Source organism: Acomys minous (genome assembly GCF_964271855.1).
Source record: "Acomys minous genome assembly, chromosome: 4".
NCBI lineage: Eukaryota > Metazoa > Chordata > Mammalia > Rodentia > Muridae > Acomys > Acomys minous.
Window position 1 is genome coordinate 50,717,742 of NC_140486.1, and position 20,956 is coordinate 50,738,697.

The following is a 20,956-nucleotide window of genomic DNA, read 5'->3' on the forward strand; positions in this document are numbered from 1 at the left end:
GAAGAAGAGTGCCTGCTTAGTATGTACAAGGCCAGCACCAACACACATGCGCAACTGTAGACACGGGGACACACGCGCGCACGCGCACACACACACACACACACACACACACACACTCCTCTGTAAGGTCCCAGTCTGAAAAAGCCTCAGCCCCCTTTTTACACAAGAATGGCTACTGTACAGCCCTCCCACTACCCCAGGAGAAACATAACCACTTACGGCTTCTTTATTTTTCTTTTAATTTTAATTTTCTGAAGGATATACACCACATATCCCATGGGCAATAAAGCGCATTCAATGTGTTTATAAGCCAAACAAGTCACTTTGTTTAAGCAAACACAAGTACAAAGTAAAATAAAACCACAAAATTATGAACTTCATGTTCATAACATACAAAAAAATGCCGCCTACTCAGTAGGTAACTACAACATTCCAACTCCTGAATATATGTATAAATTTACATTTTCAGTTATAAAAATAGACTTTTGAGAGTTCAGACTTTGTTTTAATTTTTTTTTCTTTCTTACATTCTGGAGAACCAAAGCTCAGCTCAGCCCTCTTTCTCATTTTGCTCTCAAAGCCTCCCCCAACCAACACTCCTACCCCCTTAAGGCTAGAGGTGAGCATATCCCTCGCAATTGCACATGTCAAGCCATCGGCAAGGCGTGTCACACAAAAGGCACCAAGACGTGAAACTTTTGAAACCAAGGGGACGGGCAAAATTTTTTTCAAAAAAAAAAAAGAAAAAAAAACCCAAAAAACAAAAAACCCAAAAGAATAAAAATAAACCAAACCAAACAAACCATACTTTTGTCACATGTGAGAGCACAGTCAAGCAGTATTTACAAAGTTAACGGAACACTCTGCCACATGCTCTTGGTTACTACCTAGGACTGCTGCTTCAAAAAAAAAAAATGCTTCAAACCTATTATCACGGCAGCGTCGTCACGAAATAGAGGATCACCATTGGTTTGCTTGGCTTTGCTCCCCCTCCCCCCCCCAAAGTGAGGACTTAACTCCAAATAATACAATAGAGTATGCAAATTATCTTCACATCAAGAATACCCCAAGGAAAACAGAATCCATGGCACAGACACTGTACAAAGATACAGGGCAGGGTTCCGAGGGCCCAAACCCATTTTTTTTTTTTGCCAACTTGATGTTCTAGCACTGAAGAGAGCAAGGGCCAGGCATATGATGACGGTGATACTGAAATGATTTATCCAATACCATGCAAATCAAGTTCTTTGGATAGAGGTGAAGAACTTGGACATGGCTGTTTCAGGCAGCTGAAGTCAAGGGGACTAGGGACAGGGAGGCAAGGACAATAAATGAAAGGGGCTGTTGGCCAACAGACCTTCTACTCTTGCCTAGAGAGAAGGGCTTGGCTTCCATCGGACCTAAGAGGATCCCCCTCTTGCAGCCACCTCCTCCCTCCTGTCCTTAATTGTCTTTCACGGTTGTTGCCCCGCCCCTAGCTTTCTTTTATTCCCTTTAGCAGATCTCAATTGTCCTGGGAGAAAAGGTTGCTGTCATGTCCGAAAGCCCAGTTGAGGTGCTGAAGGAGTTGGTGACAGCAGCCGCCGGGAAGCTGCTCACCTGGGCAGGGAAAGCTGGCGGAACCGAGGCGGCGTAGGTGGTGGCCACTGAAGGTGAGGGGAAACCACTGTGCGCAGGAGAAGGGTAGGTCGAGGAGCCAGGAGAAGAGTAGGAGGTGGGCACAGGGGATGGAAAGGAGGAGGCGGCGGGGGATGGGTAGGACGTAGCTGCTGGGGACGGGTAGGAAGAGAGAGAAGAGGGGGCTGAAGAGGCCACAGCACTTTTGTCTGCTTTCTTGTCCTTCTGCCGTAAGTGGATTTTGGTATGCCTCTTGCGTTCATCGCTCCTGGCAAACTTTCTCCCACAAATGTCACAGGCAAAAGGCTTCTCGCCCGTGTGGGTGCGGATGTGGGTGGTGAGGTGGTCACTGCGACTGAAGTTGCGCATGCAGATCCGACATTGGAACGGCTTCTGGCCTGTGTGGATGCGGATGTGGCGGGTCAGCTCGTCTGAGCGAGAAAAGCGGCGATCGCAGGACTCAACTGGACAGGCATAGGGACGTTCGTGGGGGGGTGTCTTGCTGGGCCGGTTAGGGTACTTGCGCATGCGGCTGGGTTTGATGAGCTGGGACTGGTAGGTGGTATTAAGAGCCTTTAAGTCCTGGGAGCCCGACTGAGTGGCGAAGGCTTTAATAGTGGATAGAGGAGTAAGCGAAGGCTGCTGGGTACGGTTCTCCAGACCCTGGAACGGCTTCTGGTCTGGGGTGCCCAGGCCCAGGTCTCCCTGTTGTTGTGGGAACAGATAGTCAGGGATCATGGGAACCTGGAAGCCACCCTTGGTGGCAGGGTAAGCAGGAGGCGGGTACTGTAGGGCTGTACCTGCTGAGCCAGGAAAGGCCTGGCTTTGGGGCTCAGGAAAAATGTCAGTGTTGGGAGTGGGGAAGGTGGGTGCAGCTGAGTAAATGGGACTGCTGTCGTTGGATGGCACGGCACAGCTCAGGGGTGGGCTCTGGGAGGCCGAGGAAGACGATGAAGCCGCTGGGGAAGGCGCTGAGGATGAAGAGGCCGGAGGGTTGCTCATGCTCACAAGGCCACTGACTAGGCTGAAAAGGGGTTCAGGCCACAAAGTGTTGCCACTGTTGGGTGCAGGCTCCAGGGAGAAACGGCCAGTGTATGTGATGGGAGGCAACCGGGTGGTTTGGCTAGGATAACTTGTCTCCACCATCGTCTTCTCATTATTCAGTGCGATGTCAGAAAAAGACTCTGGCAGGAAAAGAGAGGAGAGAGGCCTGGTTAGTGGAAGGCAATCACTGAACGACGAGAACCGAAGCGGCCAGGCAAGAGGTCGCCCGGCTACCACGGACTCCCGATGTGGTTAATAATTGATAGCGGCAGATTGCAATGTTCCTGGACCTGCTCCAGCGGCAGAGCTCGTTTCAACAGCTGACGCAAACAGAGAATCCCCCCTCTACTGCAGCTCCGAGAGCGCTCCGCAGCGAGGCTGCGCGGGCGAGGGAATCCCGCCAGCACCCTAGTGGCCGCTGCTAAGACGCGCCCCCTACCCTGGGCGGCAGGGACATCCCTGGTCACGGATTTCAGCCCCCTCCTTGGGGACAGGCGGCAAGCAAGGCACGCTGCGCCCCGCCCGCGCGGGGGAGGGGGCAACCCGGCTCATCAAAACAAACCCTCTACCCCCCCTCCAGCCACCCACGCAGCTTGAGCTCTCCATCCAAAACAAACGCTCTATCCTCCGGGCACCGCAAGGATGGAGGGGGGGGGGTGTCCCCAGACATCCCTGTAACCCAAGCCCCTAGGGCTGTGTGGAATATAGGGAAATCCCAGGTCCATCCCTAAGGTCTAGGGTCAGGTCCCCCCAGCAAAGGACTGAACGTTAGGACAGTCATGAAGGGGATTCAGCCTCGACGCAGACCACCGCTTACCTGTGGTCAGGTGCTCATAGGGTTGTTCGCCTGGCTCCCCCTGAGGATTGAATGCGCTGCTGCCACTGTTGCTGCCGCCCCCACTACCGCCCCCGCTGCTGCTGCTGCTGCTGCTGTTGCTGTTGCCGCCGCTGCCCTCTGGGGCTCCAGCAGCACCGAGGAACTGGGGAGCCCCGTTGCTCAACAGCATCATCTCCTCCAGTTTGGGGTAGTTGTCCATGGTGGGTGAGTGAGGAAAAGAGCCGAATGGGTCAGAGATCTGCAGCGGAGACATCAATTGCATCTCGGCCTTGGCCGCTGCCATCCCGGACGAGAGAGCTGGAGAGCTGATGTTGGGCGGTGGGCGCAGCCCGGGCCGAAGCTACTGAGGGCACACTCGCCAGGGGTTGGCTGGGTCACATGCGGGGTTCAGGGCACACTACGGGGAGTGTAGGTGAGCCCCCAGACTGGCGGTGGCCCGCGGCCCGTGGTGGACGCAGGGTTGCCGCGGAGGCTAGGGCAGGGGCCGATCTTGCGGCGGCGGAAGCTGGCGGCGGCGGCGAATCGCGGCGGCGGCTCCCCAAGTTCTGCGCGCTGGGATCTCTCGCGACTCCCCGAATCGTCCTCTATTTCAAGGGTCTGGAACAGTACGGGCCCGCCTCCGCCGTGACGTACATGGCCATATATGGGAAGCAGGAAGCCCTAATATGGAAGGACCGGCCGGGAGGACCCGGAGTGACGTGAAGCCCCCCCCCAATCCAAGAGCTGTGGGCACCTCCATTCTGCGACCCGCTCCATCATCTGGAGCCCCCAAGCTCCAGGAAAGCCTAGTATTGAAACAGCAGCAGTGGCCTCCTGGGCCAGGCGCCTGGAGTTCCCAGCTTGCCCCCGCCCCAACCCCCGTTCGCCCCTCCTCCCAGAGCCGGAAGCGGCAGGGCCATATTGGGCCACTCCAAATAAGGCGCTGCCCAAATAAGGTCTGTTCCGGCGGGGGATCCTTCCTGCTCCATATATGGCGTTTCCGGGTCGGCGCACTCTTCCCTACCCCACCCCCTCTTGGTTCCCAGCCGGGAGCCAAGACGCGCGCAGGAGCTGGGGACGCCCGCGTAGGGAGGGCGCCGGGCGCGCAGAGCTGGGAGCGCGGCGGCTCCGACGGCTCCCGGGCGCGAGCTGGGCTGGGGAAGCCCAGGCCCGACGCGGGGGCGAGGGCGAGTCGGGCCCGGGTTCTACAGCCGTCATCCTGGGCTCACCCGCCCACCTCGGGGACCGTGGGAGCGAGCCTGCGGAGAGGAGGAGCGGCTGGGCGGGCTGGGGCAGAGGCCGCCCAGGAGAGGCGGGGCCCTGACCCGAGCCTTCACTAATGACAGGGTCACTTTCCAGGTGTCACGGGGGGCGGGGCGGGGTGGGGAGGGAAGGAGGCCAAGAAATTTGGCCCCTGGTTCTTGGGACACTGCCTAGCAGTCGGGCGCGTACTCGGCCACCAGTCGTCAGTAGTTTGGGGGTGTTAGAACCTCGGGCTTCCAGTGCGCCACCCAGAATTGAAAGGCTAGTCCCTCCTCCCCGCTGCTGAGGAACCCACCTTTCCGGACCTGGATTGCGGAACTTGATTGCCCTAGGACAGTCCTGAGTCCCCGCCAGGAGCTGTTGGTTCTTGTAATGATTGGGCACTTCCTGACCTCTATCCAGTCCAGGGACTGGTCGGGCGGACCCTGCCCGGTTCTAAAGAGGGGCCTTTCCTTTGGGTTGCCAGGCGACCCCTGGCTTGGGGTGCTGAGGACGCGCTTACGACTCGGTGCTGCCCTCTGGAGGTCTCTAGGTGTATTCCCGGGGGCCCCGGGCGCGGCGGGCTCTTCCGCCGCCTCCATGTTCCCCCGCCTCCCGTAGTCTGTGCTGGGCGCCGAGCCAGGTCGGGAGAGCCTTAGACGCAGTGAGCGAGAACTGAGCAGGCGCGGCGGCAGGGGCCTTCCCCGCAGTCCCGAGGGAACCGCCACTGCCAAGGCGCCCAGACTTCAGGGTAACACTTCCCTCTCGGAGCCAGGCCAAGGGCGGGGAACGCGGGGAGGGTGATGGCAGAGTGATTCCCGCTGGTCTCCCGGGACTCGGGACTCTGACGCAAGCAATGAAGCCCTTCTCCCCCAACACCAGGTACCCCAAAGGGAGAAGGAGGAATTCGAGGAAAGGAAGGCTCTTGTTTCCACTTTGAGTCCATGGAAGGTGCTGCTTTTAAAAAAAAAAATTTTTTTTTTTTAAGAAAGCAAATAGTATATGGAAGGAGAGTGTGAGACAGGGTTTTAAGGGTTTAACGGGTTGTGTGTGTGTTACTTTTCTACAGTCTCTCCCTGAACACCCCCGCCCCCCGTTTTATAAAAATCAGTTTAAGGAGTCTAGAAATGAGCCAGGGTTCCCCTGTTCTTTGGCTAGGTGTTGATATTCTCCTGGGAGTCATCAGTGTGCCTTTCCATAGCCTCCTGGCCAGGACAGGCAGGGTCAGAGGCTTCCTGTGTGAGAATGCCCATTTTTTGGCCACTTTCATGGGGGTCTGACCAAAGTTTCTGTGTCTCACTCTCTGGTTGCAAAATAAAGCTTATGTTAGTGATGTTCATGAGGAAGGGTTGTTTGTACACAGCCTGCTGCTACCTGTGCCTATCAAATACAGCGCTTACGTCGCATTTACCAAGCACCAAATAAACGGGGGTTATTGTTACTTTGGCCTACCCAACTTCATTCAGCCTTCAAGAAGACCCAATTGGGGCCGGGAAGGTGACTCAGTTGACGAGGAGCTTAGTATGCAGGAAAAAACTGGGTTCTTGTCATGAACCAGCCCTATGTTGACAATCCCAATACTTAAGTTCAGGTAAGATGATCACGCATCCGAGGCTATCCTTGGCTACACTGCATTTTTGATGGCAGCTTGGGCTATGTGAGCACTCCATCTTTTTTTAAACAAGAAAGAAGAAAAACAATAAAATCCAAAACAACAAAAAATGGTGCAGAGAGGAAGCATTCTGGCTTGGAGGAATGACTCAGCAGTTAAGAGCACTGGCTGCTCTTCCAGAGGATCCAGGTTCAATTCCCTGCTCACCACTGCCTGTGGCTCTAGTTTCAATGGTTCTGACACCCTCACAGCAATGCACATAAAATAAAATTAAATAAATTAAAAAGAGAGAGAGGCATCCCAGTCTTAACACAAGAGGTACTGTCCCTGGCAGCTGATCAGTGTCCCATTTTATGTAAGTGCACCATCTTTGTGCAGAGCCCATGGAGTCTGAAAGCAGGCACCAGATGCCCTGAAACTGCTCACAGACCGTTGTGAGCCTCCATGTGGTCGCTGGAAACCAAACCAGGGTCCTCTCTGCAAGAGCAGCCTGTGTTCTTAACATGCAGCCACGTCTCCAGCCCATAATCTGTATCCTCCTTGTTCCTGTTTGGTTGGTTGGTTGGTTTTTGTTTTTGGGTTTTTTTGGTGTTTTTTTTTTTTTCAAAACATGTTTTCTCTGTGTAGCCCTGGCTGTCCTAGACTCACATTGTAGGTCAGGCTGGCCTCGAACTCACAGACATCTGCCTGCCTCTGCCTCCTGAATGCTGGGATTAAAGGCGTGCGCCACCACTCCCGGCTGTAGTGGGACTTTTTATTCCCTATGTCCCTAGAGCAGAAAATGTTCAACCCATCAAGGAATCACTTGTGGGGCTCTGGAAAAGAAAGCTTATATGGAGCAACTGAGCCATGGAACTGAAAAGGCAAAAAGGCAACTAAGCCGAGGCCCCCTGTCCTATCCCTGGAGGACTTAAAGAACAGCGCCCCACCCCACCGGCATGCCAGGACAAAGCCCCCAGAGTCTAAGGTGCAGGTCTGCCTGAGACATCTGCACATCTGCATCTTTTGTGCATCCAGCGTCATTTATTTTTGGAATACTCCTCAGCCAGCGGTTTCTCCTGAGGAGTTACCACCACTCCCGAGGTTAGGGCTGGGAAGATAACTCCACCCCAAAATCTAAGTGCAGATCTGTAACCCAGGCCTGGCCATTCATATAGGATCCTCTAATAGGCTAAACATTCAGGTTTTTTGTTTTTTTTTTTTTTATAGTGACTAAATTGGGATTGGGCACATGACCCAAATCAGCCAATGAAGATCATTTCTGGGACTTTCTCTTGAATTCTTGAGAGATGCAAAGCCAACAGAATGTGAGCCTGGGGGCTGGTTCGCTCTCAGCTCTGGAGAGCCTGCTTGAGAGTCAAGCCAGTGGAAGCCAGTCAGAGAAAAGAGATTTTCATACCCAGAGTTGGGTTTTAGATTTGGTCTGGGCTCTTTTGTTATGCAAGTCAATGTGTTCCCTTCTCATTTGGTAAGACCAAGGCACTGTCAGTTCCTTTTCTGTAACATAAGAGGTTCTAATTAACACACCTCCTCAAAGACAGGAGCCAAGTCACAATTTGGGCCTGTGAGGAATACCGAATGTAGACCTACCAACTCAGATGGGAAAAATATCCTCAGGCCTTCAGGAAGGTAGGCTGCTGGGCCCCAAGGATTCCTCAGGGATGACCTAGGGACTCTAGGGTCTTGCTGGCCAGGCGACTGATGCCAGAGACCCTGAGCAACCAGAGCTGCTGCCTGCACTCACTCTCTGAAAAGTGGAGAGTAGGAGGCAGACAGGAGGGAGAACCAGACTGTTCCAGTCTCTAGTCGAGGAAGTGGGATGGACCATTTTGACCCCTTCACTTAACTGCAGCTCTGAGGAAAGCTAAGCCTCCTTTTCCATTGCCACTTCCTCCTCTCAGAGCTCAGCTGCGTCAGCACCCCCACACGTGCTGCTCAGTGGTTTGCCACTTCTGTGGCTAGCCTAGGGCTCAGGAAGTGACTCTTTTTTTTGGTTCTCTCTGGGTTGCCCGTCACACTTTCCGATGGCTGAGGGGCCCCAACGGAAGCCTAGACAGCTTGGCCTGGAATGCTTCGGGGGTACAGCTTCGCTCCCACCCCGTGGAGGGCTTTGAGAGTTGAGAAGATGCCTAAGAGGCCACATATGAGGTGGGAAAGCAGTGTGCGTGGGGGAGGGTGGCGGGGTCGGAGCAGAGTGACTAAGGGATAGTCATGGGAAAAGACAGGGACTCGAGAGGGAGGGTGATCCCAGTGTGGAGGTGCAAAGCCACTCCCTCTTTGATAACTCTGAGATCTAGGCTGGGTGGGAAGGGCCATTACAGACAGAGTGGTGCTGAGGCAGGAAGCAGATGGGATGGTGGTCTGAGAGGCCCCTAATGATCTGGTGTAGCTCAGTGGAAGGATGCTTTCCTAGTATGTTCCATGTTCTAGGTTAGATTCCCACCAATACATGTGCACGCACACACACACAAACACACACACACACACACACACACACACACACGCACGCACGCATGCACGCACGCACTCAAACAGGCAAACAGATGTAGAGAGTGCCTTGCCCACCCCCAACATCATCCAGGTCTTATAGAAAAGAGACCATAGGGAAATTCACACTAGATACAGGGTTGCCTAAGGCAGTTGTGGTCTAGGTGGCTTGACTCAAGTCCTCAGAGCCCTATGAAGGGTTGAGCCAGACAGAGTTAGGCTAGGCTTAAAATGGAAGCCACCGAGGCACACAGAGTTGGAGGAAGCGTTTCAGTCTGTAAAAGGAGGAGGTAGCTGCCTATCTAGATAAGGCTCTCAGGATCTTTCTTGCCCGGGGTGCCATGCAGGGGCCTAATGGGGCTGCTGTCCTTGGACCTCAGTCCCTCTGGTCTGCGCTGCACAGCCCTTTTCCTGTATCTGAGGCTGCGAGGACACGGGGCTCAGAGGACAACCCATCCTTTGGTGTTTTCTCTGCTCTCCCCACCCCCAGCTGAGCGTGCAGCAAAGCCAGCTTGCTGCAGAAAGCTCTGGAAGCTCCCTGGGCAGGAGAGGGAGGGGAATGTTACATAAGAGCCCCAGTGATGTGCAGGAAGTCGAAAGCAGCCTTTAGATTCAAAAAGCAGTGTTTCCACCCAGCCCAGAAAGGCAGGAATAGAAACAGGGGTTATTTCTGGCCCCTCACCACCACCCAGCACCAGGCTGCTCAGCTTCTTGGTGGGTAAGCATGGCTTCTGCAGATCTGGCAGGAAGGGGGAAGGGAGGTAGAGGCAGGCACCTTCTGGGCTACCTGATTCAGATCTGTCCTCAGCTACCCCCCATCCTAACAAACCCAAACTGGAGAATACCAAGGAAACAGTGGAGTCATGGTGCTAGCTTCAGCGGTCTTTCCTTAATCTCTGGATGTGTTTTCAGCAACCCCCCCCCACCCCCCACTCCCCACCCACCCACCCACCCACACTCCCAGCACACGTTTACTCTGTGACAGGCTCTGGGTGAAGCGCTTGCTTACCAGCGTCAGCCCTCTCCATGCGTTGTGAGGCAGGGCCTCCTTCTCAGCCTCATCTCATTGATGAGGGAAAGATGCAGAGAGAGGAGCGCAGGTGACTTGGTCAAGGTCACAGAGCTGGTCACAGGTAGAACCAGGATTCTATTCTAGATGGTCTGGCCTCAGAACCCTTGGCTTAAACCTCGCCTTATACCATGATCTGTTCTCTGTGGGGGGGGGGGGGGGTCTCAAGCTTTCTCTGTGGAGGAAGTTGGAACTAGGAGACAGACAGGCAAACAGATCACTTCTGTTCGTGTCCTATTTACTGATCAAACGTCACGTCCGCTCTATGCTATAAAGAGGTAAGGAGACCACCCTCCTACCCTGGTCTTGCTGCTCTATAGCCTAGTGTAGACGGATATCAGAGAAGCAGTGGCAGGCTGGGTGTGGCGGCCCCTGCCTGCAGTGTAATCCCATCACTTGGGAGGTCATCCTCAACTACATAGGGAATTTAAGGCTAGTGGGGGGGGGGGAAACGGACTCAGAACTCAGTGTTCCCCCAGTCCAGGTGTGGAGTGTCATCATGGCAGGCAGCACACATGGCTTGAAGCTGACATTGGCGATCCACCTGGCTTTTGATGACTCAAAATTTAAAAAGACTGAAAAGTGGCAGTGGCAGCACCATGACACGTTCTCTCATGGGGGACACACAGCAGGTCATGGACCTAGCTCCTACATCTTCACCTTCATGCACACCTCACACACAGCCAGAGTCAAGTTGCTGTTTATAAAAATCACAAGGAAAAAAAAAATCACAAGAAAAATCAAGATGTGATGACACAGGCCCATAACCCCAGCGCTTGGGAGTCAGAGGCCAGGGAGCTCTCCATCTCAGAAACAAAACAAGATATTCTAAGTAAACAAAGAAAAAAAATAATTATAAGTGTAAAGAGGTGAGTGGGGAGGGAGAGAGAGGGAGAGAGAGAGCACTGTGGTCCAGGCCAGAGCGTCTGGAAACATCAGTGCCTGGTATCCCTGAGGCTCCCACAGGCAGCACCAGCTCCAAGGCAGAAAGATACTGAGAAAGATGGACAGCCAAGTTCAGTGAGAGTCAGCCTAGTCCATATGGCCATGCATTCCTCTTGGCACGGCGTGGGAGGGGCCTGTGGGAGGGGCCTGCCCCTTTTCCCTCCTCAGCCATCCTCCTATGCAGATTCCTTGTATCCTCAAGCTGAACAGGGGTAGTGGCACCTCCCTCCGGGAAAAGAGCCTCCTGCAAGTGATCACACTGAAAGCGGGCCGGTGGCGGGAAGGCCGCTGCTGCCTTGCAGCATGGAGGGCTCTCTGCCTCACTCTGTGCACAGACAGCATTGCTGCTCCCTGCCAGCAGGCAGATGGAGAGGGCCTTTTGAGGTTAGAGGACTCGGTTTCCCTCCATCCCAGGTGCACAGGGTCATCGTGGCAGTGTGCGTGCCTTGAAGCCGACATTGGACTCAGGGTAAAATGCTTGCCTAGATAGAACACATGAGGTCCTATGTAGGATTGATTCCTAACGCTGTCAAAACTTGTCTGGGAGGCAGAGGTAAGCAGATCGCTGTGAGTTCAAGGCCGGCCTGGTTTACATAGTGAGTGCCCAGACAGCCAAGGCTATATAGAGAGAGTGTGTCTCAAAAAGAAAAAAGAAAAAGAAAAAAAAAGTGGTAAAATACTCTTACCATTTTAACTATTTAATTTATATGTGTGCTCAGGGACATTAATTACATTCACTATCAACTTCCAGAACGTCTTAATCCTTCCAAACAGAAAGTCTACACCCATTATACAATGGCCTTCTAGCCCCTGCTCCCAGCCCTTGTAGCCTCTGTTTCTGTTTTGTTTTGTTTTTTGTTTTTCGAGACAGGGTTTCTCTATGTAGCCTTGGCCATCCTGGACTCACTTTGTAGACCAGGCTGGCCTCGAACTCACAGTGATCCGCCTGCCTCTGCCTCCCGAGTGCTGGGATTAAAGGCGTGCGCCACCACGCCCGGCATAGCCTCTGTTTCTATGGCCTTGACTCCTCTTGGAATCTCATATAAGGCAAACACACACTGTATAGTCTTTAGTGTCTGATTTATTTCACTTGGCATGATGTTTTCATGGACTTTTCTTTCTTTCTTTCCTTTTCTTTCATTCTCTTTTGTCCAGACAGGGTTTCTTTGTGTGGCTCTGGCTATCCAGGAACTCCATCTGTAGGCCAGAAAGATGCCTTCTAAGTGTGGGGATCGAAGTGTGCCACCGCACCTGGCTATATCATGGACTTCTCCTATGGTAGCATTCCTATACGAAGATCATGTGCCATGTCAGTCATGGATATTTCACATTTTCTGTGTCTACTTATTTTAACACAGATGAAGGGAGGTTTCCATTGAAATATTATTTTTGTCTTGTGTGTGTGAGCATTTTGGCTGCATGCATGTCATTGTGGCATGTGCGTGCATGGTGCCTGTGGAGGTCAGAGGAGAGATCCCAGATACCCAGGGAGTGGAGTTACAGATAGCAGTGAGCCACCGTGTGCAGGCTGGGACTTGAACTCACATCTGCTACAAGAGCAACAGGTGCTCTTAAGCACTGAGCCCTCTCTCTCCCTAGCTTGGTTTGTTGTTTGTGTTTTTTTTTTTTTTTGTTGTTTTTTTTTGTTTTGTTTGACTGCCGTGAATAAGGCTGCTGAAAACATTGGTGTGCAAGTGTTGTGGATGCAGAATTTTCTTATTCTATGGTGATAGCCCTATGGTGTAGGCAATAGCTTATGCCTATGAGCATGTGCCTCTCTGGATCAGCTTTCTTTTCTTTTCTTTTCTTTTTTTTTTAAGTGTTCTTTAAAGAAAACACTTTATTTATTGTATATGAGTGCTTTATCTGCAGAAGATGGCATCTGATCACATTATAGATGGCTGTGAGCCACCATGTGGTTGCTGGGAATTGAACTCAGGACCTCTGGAAGAGCAGGTGGCACTCTTAACCACTGAGAGCCATCTCTCCAGCCCTGGATAGGCTTTCTGATGTGGCAGCCTTGTTTTCTTTCTTCTTCCTCTTCCTCCTTTTCTTTTCTTTTCTTTTTTTTTTTTTTTTTTGGACAGGCTTTTTCCATGTAGCTTTGGCTGTCCTGGACTCACTTTGTAGACCAGTCTGTCCTTGAACTCACAACGATCCACCTGCCTCTGCCTCCTGAGTGCTAGGATTAAAGGCGTGCGACACCCCCTCCCCCAACCCCCCACGCAGTTTTGTTTTCTTGAGCCAGGGTCTCACTATATAGTCCAGCTTAGCTTTGGGTCCACAATCCCCCTGCTTCTAACTGCTGAGTGCTGTTTGCTGTTAGAGGTGTACACGGCCACACCCACTGTTCTGGGTCGCTTTTATATAAAGTCTCTGCTCCCCAAGCCATTGCCCACGTACTGAAGGAATGCCGAGTGCGCTGGTGGAGGGAAGGACTTGGGTCTTTCGGGGGCTGGGGCTTTGGGTGATTCTGTTTAGGAGTGAGTTGACAAGGGTTCCGTGCCTCCTCCCCTGTCCACCACCCCCAGCCCTGCTCCCCTCAACCCCGCCCCGCTGGGCTGGGTAGGTTTTTCCACCATCTCCCGAGCTCAGCCCCAGCCTTCTTTCCCTGGTAACATCCATGCTGTCTCACTTTTTCTCTCCCAGGCTAAATATGGAGTGTGAAACTGCTCTCCTTCCCAATTTAGCATTTGAATTAAAGCGAGAACTGAATGTGGCTGGAATGCTGACTCCCATCTGTGTGTGTGTGTGAGAGAGAGAGAGGGCTTGCGCCCTGACAGGGAGACAGGCACTAAGGTAATGGGCTGATGGGGCTGACAGCAGGAAGGACAAGTGTGACAGGGCCTGGAGGGGACACCTGACAGCTCCGGGGATCTGAGACTTGTGCACTTGCAGGAGCTGACCTTGTGACGTGGGAGGCCTGGGGCACCTGGGCAGAAGGAAGCGTTGTGCAAAGATTTGAGCTGACATGGCTTCTGCTGAGCACAAAGCAGGGAGGGGGATGAGCTGACTTGAGAGCATCCCCCTGTCTCCAGCTCCTCCTCCCCCTGTCTCCAGCTCCTCCTCCCCCTGTCTCCAGCTCCCCCTCCTCCCCCTGTCTCCAGCTCCCCCTCCCCCTGTCTCCAGCTCCCCTCCCCTGTCTCCAGCTCCCCCTCCCCCTGTCTCCAGCTCCCCTCCCCCTGTCTCCAGCTCCCCCTCCCCCTGTCTCCAGCTCCCCCTCCCCCTGTCTCCAGCTCCCCCTCCTCCCCCTGTCTCCAGCTCCCCCTCCCCCTGTCTCCAGCTCCCCCTCCTCCCCCTGTCTCCAGCTCCTCCTCCCCCTGTCTCCAGCTCCCCCTCCCCCTGTCTCCAGCTCCCCCCCCCCCCCCCCCCCCCCGTCTCCAGCTCCCCCTCCTCCCCCTGTCTCCAGCTCCCCCTCCCCCTGTCTCCAGCTCCCCCCCCTGTCTCCAGCTCCTCCTCCTCCTCTTCTTACTTTTCATGGTGAGCCATCCCTCCAGCCGCCACATGGTCAATTTTATTTGGTTTGCCTGTTTTGTTTTGTTGTGACAGAGTCTTCTATGCGGTCCTGCCTGGCCTGGAACTTATGTAGACCAGGCTGGCCTGGAACTTATGTAGACCAGGCTGGCCTGGAACTTATGTAGACCTGGATGGCCTGGAACTTGGAGTGTTTCTTCTGCCTCATCCTCCTGAGGGCTGGGATTACAGGTGTTCTCTATGATGCCCCACACATGAGCACCTTCTGCTTAGGCCACTCAGAAAGCAGACCTGGCAGGCCCGAAGTGGATAGGAAACAGTAGGATCTGGAGGGTATCATGGGACATCATTTAAAAATGGTCTTTGTAGCCGGGCATGGTGGCACACACAGCACTTGGGTGGCAGAGGCAGGCCGACCTCTGTGAGTTCCAGGCCACTCTAGTCTACAAAGTGAGTTCAGAACAGCCAAAGATATACAGAGAAACCCTGTCTCAAAAAAACAAAACAAAACAAAACAAAACAAAAAAGCATCTTTGCTTGTTTAAGCCAAGGGCAGAACTAAATCTCTCACACTCTTCCTCTTATTGAAACTGAGTCATGATTTTGGTTTAGACAGGATCACGTGGAAATCTTGGCCAAAGAAAAAAGGCTGTCTGGAGGGTCATGACCCTGCCAGGCACAGCTAAGGGATGCAAGTGTAAAAATCCCATCAATATTTCAAGCAACATTATTTATTGATCACTTATCTGGCTGGGACAAAAGGAGAAGGTAGTTCACCAGGGATCCAGGCCTGCTGGAGTCAGTCTGGGAAAGAGGTCATTGACTTGGCTTCTCTATCCTGCAGGCCCTACAAGAATACTTGGGGATTCAGAGGGGAAGGAGGGTGGTTGCTCTTTCTTCCAACTCCACAATCCTCTGGATGAAAAAAAAAAAAAAGGCTAGGGCTAGGGTAGCCTGGAGCACAGGCCTGAGATGCCGGTGTGACCTGGTCCTGGCCTGCAACAACTATGGGAAATCTTTCCCCACAACCCCCAACTCTGCCCCTCTCCTCTCCCAACCCTGAAAATCCACCTCAGTAGGTTCCTTTATTTATTTGGTTTTTCAAGACAGGGTTTCTTTGTTAAATAGAGGCCTGGCAGTCCTGGATTTGCTTTGTAGACCAGGCTGGCCTCGAACTCACAGAGATCCTCCTGCCTCTGCCTCCCCTGGGATTAAATCGTGCACTACCACGCCTAGCTGGTAGATGCCTTTTAGATGCTGTTTTGGAAGGCCAGTTTTGGACCCTCCTGGAGAAAGCCTGACATTTACTCTGCACCCAGAACTGTGCACATTTTCCCAGAGGTTCTTTTTCCAAATCTGTCCATCCAATTCCTGTTCAGAGTGGTGGGAGTGCATACAGGCTGAGCTCAGACAGGGGTGTCTGAAGAAATCGCAGCTGTTCTTTCTACCCTCCAAGATGCATCCCCGCCCGCCCCCTGCCGCCTTCCCCGGGGTGGGGGTGCTCACGCTTTAGTCTCCCATTCCATGGACCAGAGTATGAGGCAGTCTGGTCTCCCGGCCCTGAGCCTGTGTGGACTCCCCACACTGGGAGTGAGCTGCGCCACCTAGTGGGATTTTCAGCATCCTGCAGGTAGAGCTCCCACAGCCGCCACCTCCAAGCATACGCGTGGGTGGGACCCAAACGGAAGCCGCTGTCCAGCTCTCAGGACTGGAGATGCCCTTTTCTCCCCCTCAAGTCAGGCGTGAGAACCAAGGGGAAACAACTATGGCGTATAGGAGGGAAATATCACGCGCCAGGTGAAATTAAGTTAATAGGAAAGCCAGCAGGGTCTTTTGAGCCGGAAACAGCTTGTTCCTGTCATCCAGGATGCAGCAGATAGAGAGACCAATGTGTAGGGCCCTAAGTTCCTCTCTTCTTTGTTAGCTTTCTTGCTGGGTGAGCAAGGCTGAACTTAGCTCTGCTAATCACGGTAGAGCTGGCACAGGCTAGAGGGAGCTGCTGGCTTTCCTCTGACGTCAGGGCTTGGAAATCCCATTTTAAGCAGGTTCTTGGGAGGTTGGAACACCCACGAGAAAGGAGAAGCCAGATGAAGCAGCTTCAGGCCCGAGGCCATCCTAGTCTGGAACATAGGCCTGGAGGGTTGCCTACTGTTCCCAGGGGACCTGGGCACGTGACATAGCACTAGACCCTAGTCCTGAAGCTCATGCCTCTGAAAGGCCCCTGAGGGCCATCTGATTTGACAGACTTCTTTTCCTCTAGCCTGAGAAGACCCGAGGCAAAGGAGAGACGGCAGGTGGACCTACAGGACGAGAGGTCACCCAGACCCAGTGTGTCCCACCAGCTAACCTTCTCCTAAAAGGATTTCCAACCATTATTTTTGTCACCTTCCTTCTCTCCTCTCCTCCCCTGCGCCACAGGGGGCAGGGCCTGTGCCCAGAGTTCTGGAAGCCTGACTGTTTCCATAGCAACAGAACAAAGAGCTTGGGAATCTCAACATACTCCTTTTGACACACAAAAAAACCCCAGATGTATATATAGAGAATGGTTCATGTGGGATCTAGCAGTGGTCTCCTAGCCACGTGTGTGTGTGTGTGTGTGTGTGTGTGTGTGTGTGTGTGTGTGTAGCAAATAAAGTTTATACAGAATGCCTAACTTGTTTTCCTGGCTATCTGGTACAGGCTGGCATGGCACTACAGCATCTTGCCTTCTGAGGAGAGGACCCTCTAGAATGAGTCTCTTCCTCATCGTCCTCTCCTTTCTGATTTAAAAAAAAAGGAGGCAAATTCCTCAAGGCTGTGCTGGCTAGTTCTCACGCCAGCTGGCCACAGCCTAGGGTCATCTGAGAAGAGGAAATCCTTCTGTTTGTTTGTTTGTTTTCTTTAATTTGGTTGGCTTTTCAAGACAGGGTTTCTCCGTGTAGCCTTGGCTGTCCTGGACTCGATTTGTAGACCAGGCTGGCCTTGAACTCACAGCGATCTGCCTGCATTTCATACTTGGGCTTTCGATGGGCATCTGCTTTAAGTTCTGAAAAGGCTGGTTGTGTGATTACACACTTATTGGAAATGATGGCAATTATGGGAATACCTGCACAAATTAAGACTGATAATGCTCCTGCATATGTATCGAATAAGATGAAGAAGTGTTTTACATATTATAATATAAAACACCTTACTGGTATACCACACAATCCTACAGGACAAGCAGTTGTAGAAAGAGCTAATCAGACCTTAAAGGAGATGCTTATTGGGCCGGGCGTGGTGGCGCACGCCTTTAATCCCAGCACTCAGGAGGCAGAGGCAGGCGGATCGCTGTGAGTTCGAGGCCAGCCTGGTCTACAAAGTGAGTCCAGGACAGCCAAGGCTACACAGAGAAACCCTGTCTCGAAAAACCAAAAAAATAAAAAAAAAGAGAGATGCTTATTAAACAAAAAGGAAGTGTAAAGACCCCCAGGGACAGATTAAATAATGCTTTGTTGATTTTACATTTTATTTTTTTTAAGGTTTATTTATTATTTATACAATGTTCTGCCTGCATGTACACTTGCACATCAGAAGAGGGCACCAGATCTCATTATAGATGGTTATTTTTATATTTGTTAAGATAAGGTACCAGGCAGCAGATATTATGTTATAAGGAGTTTATTAAATGAGCATAGCGGGAGAAGGAAAAGGGGGAAGGGGGTACCCCAGAGAGAGAGGAAGTAGAGAGGGTGGGTAGAGAGAAAGAGAGGGAGAGAGGGAGACCACGCGAGGTTTGACCTTTTACACAGCCCTGGGAATGGTCACACCCCCGTGGCAGGTAGGTGATGACATCACGGGTAGGCAGACTGAAGCAGAAACCTAACATTCCTACCTTTTTCTATAATTAAAAAATGAAGAATGTTGGATTGTTTTTATATAAGGCAAGTTAACGCATATAAATGTAGGTTCATTGGAAGCAGCTTTTGGCTGCCATATAAAGGGAGAAAAGAGACAGAAAAAAGCAATAGCAACAAAATGTCCAGATTATATAGTGAAGGAGAAGGAAAAGTTCTGTCCTGAAAGTTTAAGGTGAGGAGCAGGCTATGCCAGCCGTGTCCTGCAGCAGATAGGAACAGAGGGATGCTAGGGGAACCTGGAGCTGTCTATCCCGGGCCTGGAGCACAGCATTTCAGCCTTTTGCAAATGAATAAGGGGCCAAGTAATCGTCTTAACTACTTCCTGCTGAGAGTAGGGTGGCCATAGGGGGTTTATTATTATTATTATTATTATTATTATTATTATTATTATTATTATTATTATATTTATTTATTTATTTATTTATTTGGCTTTTCGAGACAGGGTCTCTCTGTGTAGCCTTGGCTGTCCTGGACTCACTTTGTAGACCAGGCTGGCCTCGAACTCACAATGATCCATCTGCCTCTGCCTCCCGAGTGCTAGGACGAAAGGCGTGTGCCACCACGCCCGGTTGCCATAGGGGGTTTAAAAGGCAGAAATGTTGACCAGGTTCTGGAAGAATAGGCTGTTGCATTTGCTGTCCAGGGTCTGAGAAAATCTGTATCTGGGAAGGGCAATGCAGGTCCAGCTAGGAGGTCCAGCTGGCACGATTTCTGAGGTTGGACAGAAGCACTTGTGGGCAGCTGCTTTGACGATGTCCCAGATGTAGGCAGCATGGCAGGATACTGGAATATATATGTGGGCAGAAGACAAAGTAGGTTAGGGAGAAAATTCTCTTTAGGTGTGCATTTGAAACTTTTGGGAGAGCAAAGACAAAAGGCTTGGAAGCTGGAGAGATGGCTCAGAAGTTAAGAGCACCAACTGCTCTTCCAGAGGTCCTGAGTTCAATTCCCAGCAACCACATGGTGGCTCATAGCCATCTATAATGAGACCTGATGCTCTCTTCTGGCTTGCAGGCAGAATACTGTATACATAATAAATAAATAAATCTTTACAAAATAAATAAATAAAAGACAAAAGTCTTAAGACAATGCTGACAATGGCATGAAAGTTTTGGGAGAAGCAAAGAAAAGGTCTGGATATAGGGAGCTTCCTTCCATTTTACCCGAGGAAAGGCTTGAACATGGGAGAGCAAAGAAAAGGTCTGGATGTGGGAACTTCCTCCCATTTACCTGATTGCAGACAATGATTAAAACAGTTTAGGCCAGGCGGTGGTGGCGCACGCCTTTAATCCCAGCACTTGGGAGGCAGAGGCAGGTGGATCGCTGTGAGTTCGAGGCCAGCCTGGTCTACAAAGTGAGTCTAGGACAGCCAAGGCTACACAGAGAAACCCTGTCTCGAAAAAAAAAAAAAACAAAAACAAAAACAAACAAACAAACAAAAAACAGTTTAGTTTTGGATTTATCCAAGTTTGATTGCAGAGGCAAGTAAGCTTAGAATCCCTTAATGCGGGCATAGGAATTTGAGATTCTCTGAAAGACATTCCCAAGGGCTTGTCAGGAGGAACAGGCATCTGGACGTTTCCCATGGGGAGATGAGGTCAGTAAGCTGTAGGGCATCCCCCAAAATGGATACTAGCCCAAGGGACAGGTGCAGACTGGTTAGTAGCTCGTCGGCACTAACCAGCGACCAACAGCGTAGCCCAACAGATGAGCTGGCCTCAAGTATGCGGCTCCCTGGTGCACCAGGATTTCAAATCAGACAGCGGTGCCACAGGGCAGCGGAAAAGAGACATCGGGAAACTCACCCAATGGGAACGAGCTAGGGGGAGGTCAGCAAAGAGGTCGGACACCTCTGCCCCCAGTGAACCAGAGAGGTGCCCGCAGTCTCTTGGACAAAGGGAAGTGTTTATGCGACTAGGAAAGGGGGAATTTATCTGGTGTTGGGTGCAGAAAGGTGGCAATCAGGCGGTTAGATAAAGGGGAGTCCCAAAACAAGTGAAAAGGAGCCAGATGTCGTGGCGCACGCCTTTAATCCCAGCACTCGGAGGCAGAGGCAGGCGGATCGCTATGAGTTCGAGGCCAGCCTGGTCTACAAAGTGAGTCCAGGATGGCCAAGATAACATAGAGAAACCCTGTCTCAAAAAACAAAAATAACAAACAAACCAAAACCAGTGAAAAGGGAGAGTCTTTATGGCATGCTGGTCTTTCATTCAGCATGGATAGTGTGGTTCAAACAGACTTATACAGTTGATGCCTTACACCTGCTTAAAAATAGAGCAGACATTTATCGTTAGATAATTTGTACACCTTTCATATTCCATATATATGTAGAATGTGCCTATACTAATACTTTTAAACGTATGCTTATTTTCAGAGCAAAATAACAGATATTAATGAAGACAAACCATTTTTCCCCATCCCGGTCAACTCTCCTGTGTTCTATGTGGTCCTTTTCTATCCCCCTCCCAGCTGGGTCACGCCTCTCGGTGAGGTCCCTCCCACTTACTGGCTTGGCAGGAGCAAGAACAAGAAACAAAGCCAGGTGGTGGTGGCACACGCCTTTAATCCCAGCACTTGGGAGGCAGAAGCTGGAGGATTGATGTGAGTTCGAGACCAGCCTGGTCTACAAAGTGAGTCTGGGACAGCCAAGGCTACACAGAGAAACCCTGTCTCAAAAACAACAACAACAACAAAACCCCCAAAAACCGAAAAGAAAAGAAAAGAAAAAAAAAGAAGAAGAAGAAGAAAAAAAGAACAAAAGACAACAATAA

The 20,956-nt window shown here is 51.6% G+C and overlaps 1 protein-coding gene and 1 long non-coding RNA gene across 2 annotated transcripts; one reads left to right on the plus strand and one right to left on the minus strand.

The window, feature by feature from the left end:
* Positions 1 to 220: 220 nt before the first annotated feature.
* Positions 221 to 4,080, minus strand: EGR1 (early growth response 1). Its single transcript, XM_084778363.1, has 2 exons — positions 3,479 to 4,080; positions 221 to 2,801 (listed from the first exon to the last, which is right to left on the minus strand). The coding sequence occupies exons 1-2, from the start codon at positions 3,780 to 3,782 to the stop codon at positions 1,495 to 1,497; spliced, it is 1,611 nt and encodes a 536-aa protein (XP_084634489.1). The 5' UTR covers positions 3,783 to 4,080; the 3' UTR covers positions 221 to 1,494.
* Positions 4,081 to 8,307: 4,227 nt separating this feature from the next.
* On the plus strand, positions 8,308 to 20,889 carry LOC311596525. Its single transcript, XR_014778868.1, has 2 exons — positions 8,308 to 8,480; positions 20,560 to 20,889. It is a non-coding gene; the product is annotated as an uncharacterized lncRNA (long non-coding RNA).
* Positions 20,890 to 20,956: the final 67 nt, after the last annotated feature.

What these genes read in the sequence shown, in the direction of transcription:
- EGR1 (XM_084778363.1), bottom strand. Translation starts at nt 3,782, where the DNA reads ATGGCAGCGGCCAAGGCCGAGATGCAATTGATGTCTCCGCTGCAGATC. An exon ending in CTATGAGCACCTGACCACAG is followed by an intron (nt 2,802 to 3,478) that starts GTAAGCGGTGGT and finishes TTTTCCTGCCAG; the next exon opens with AGTCTTTTTCTGACATCGCA.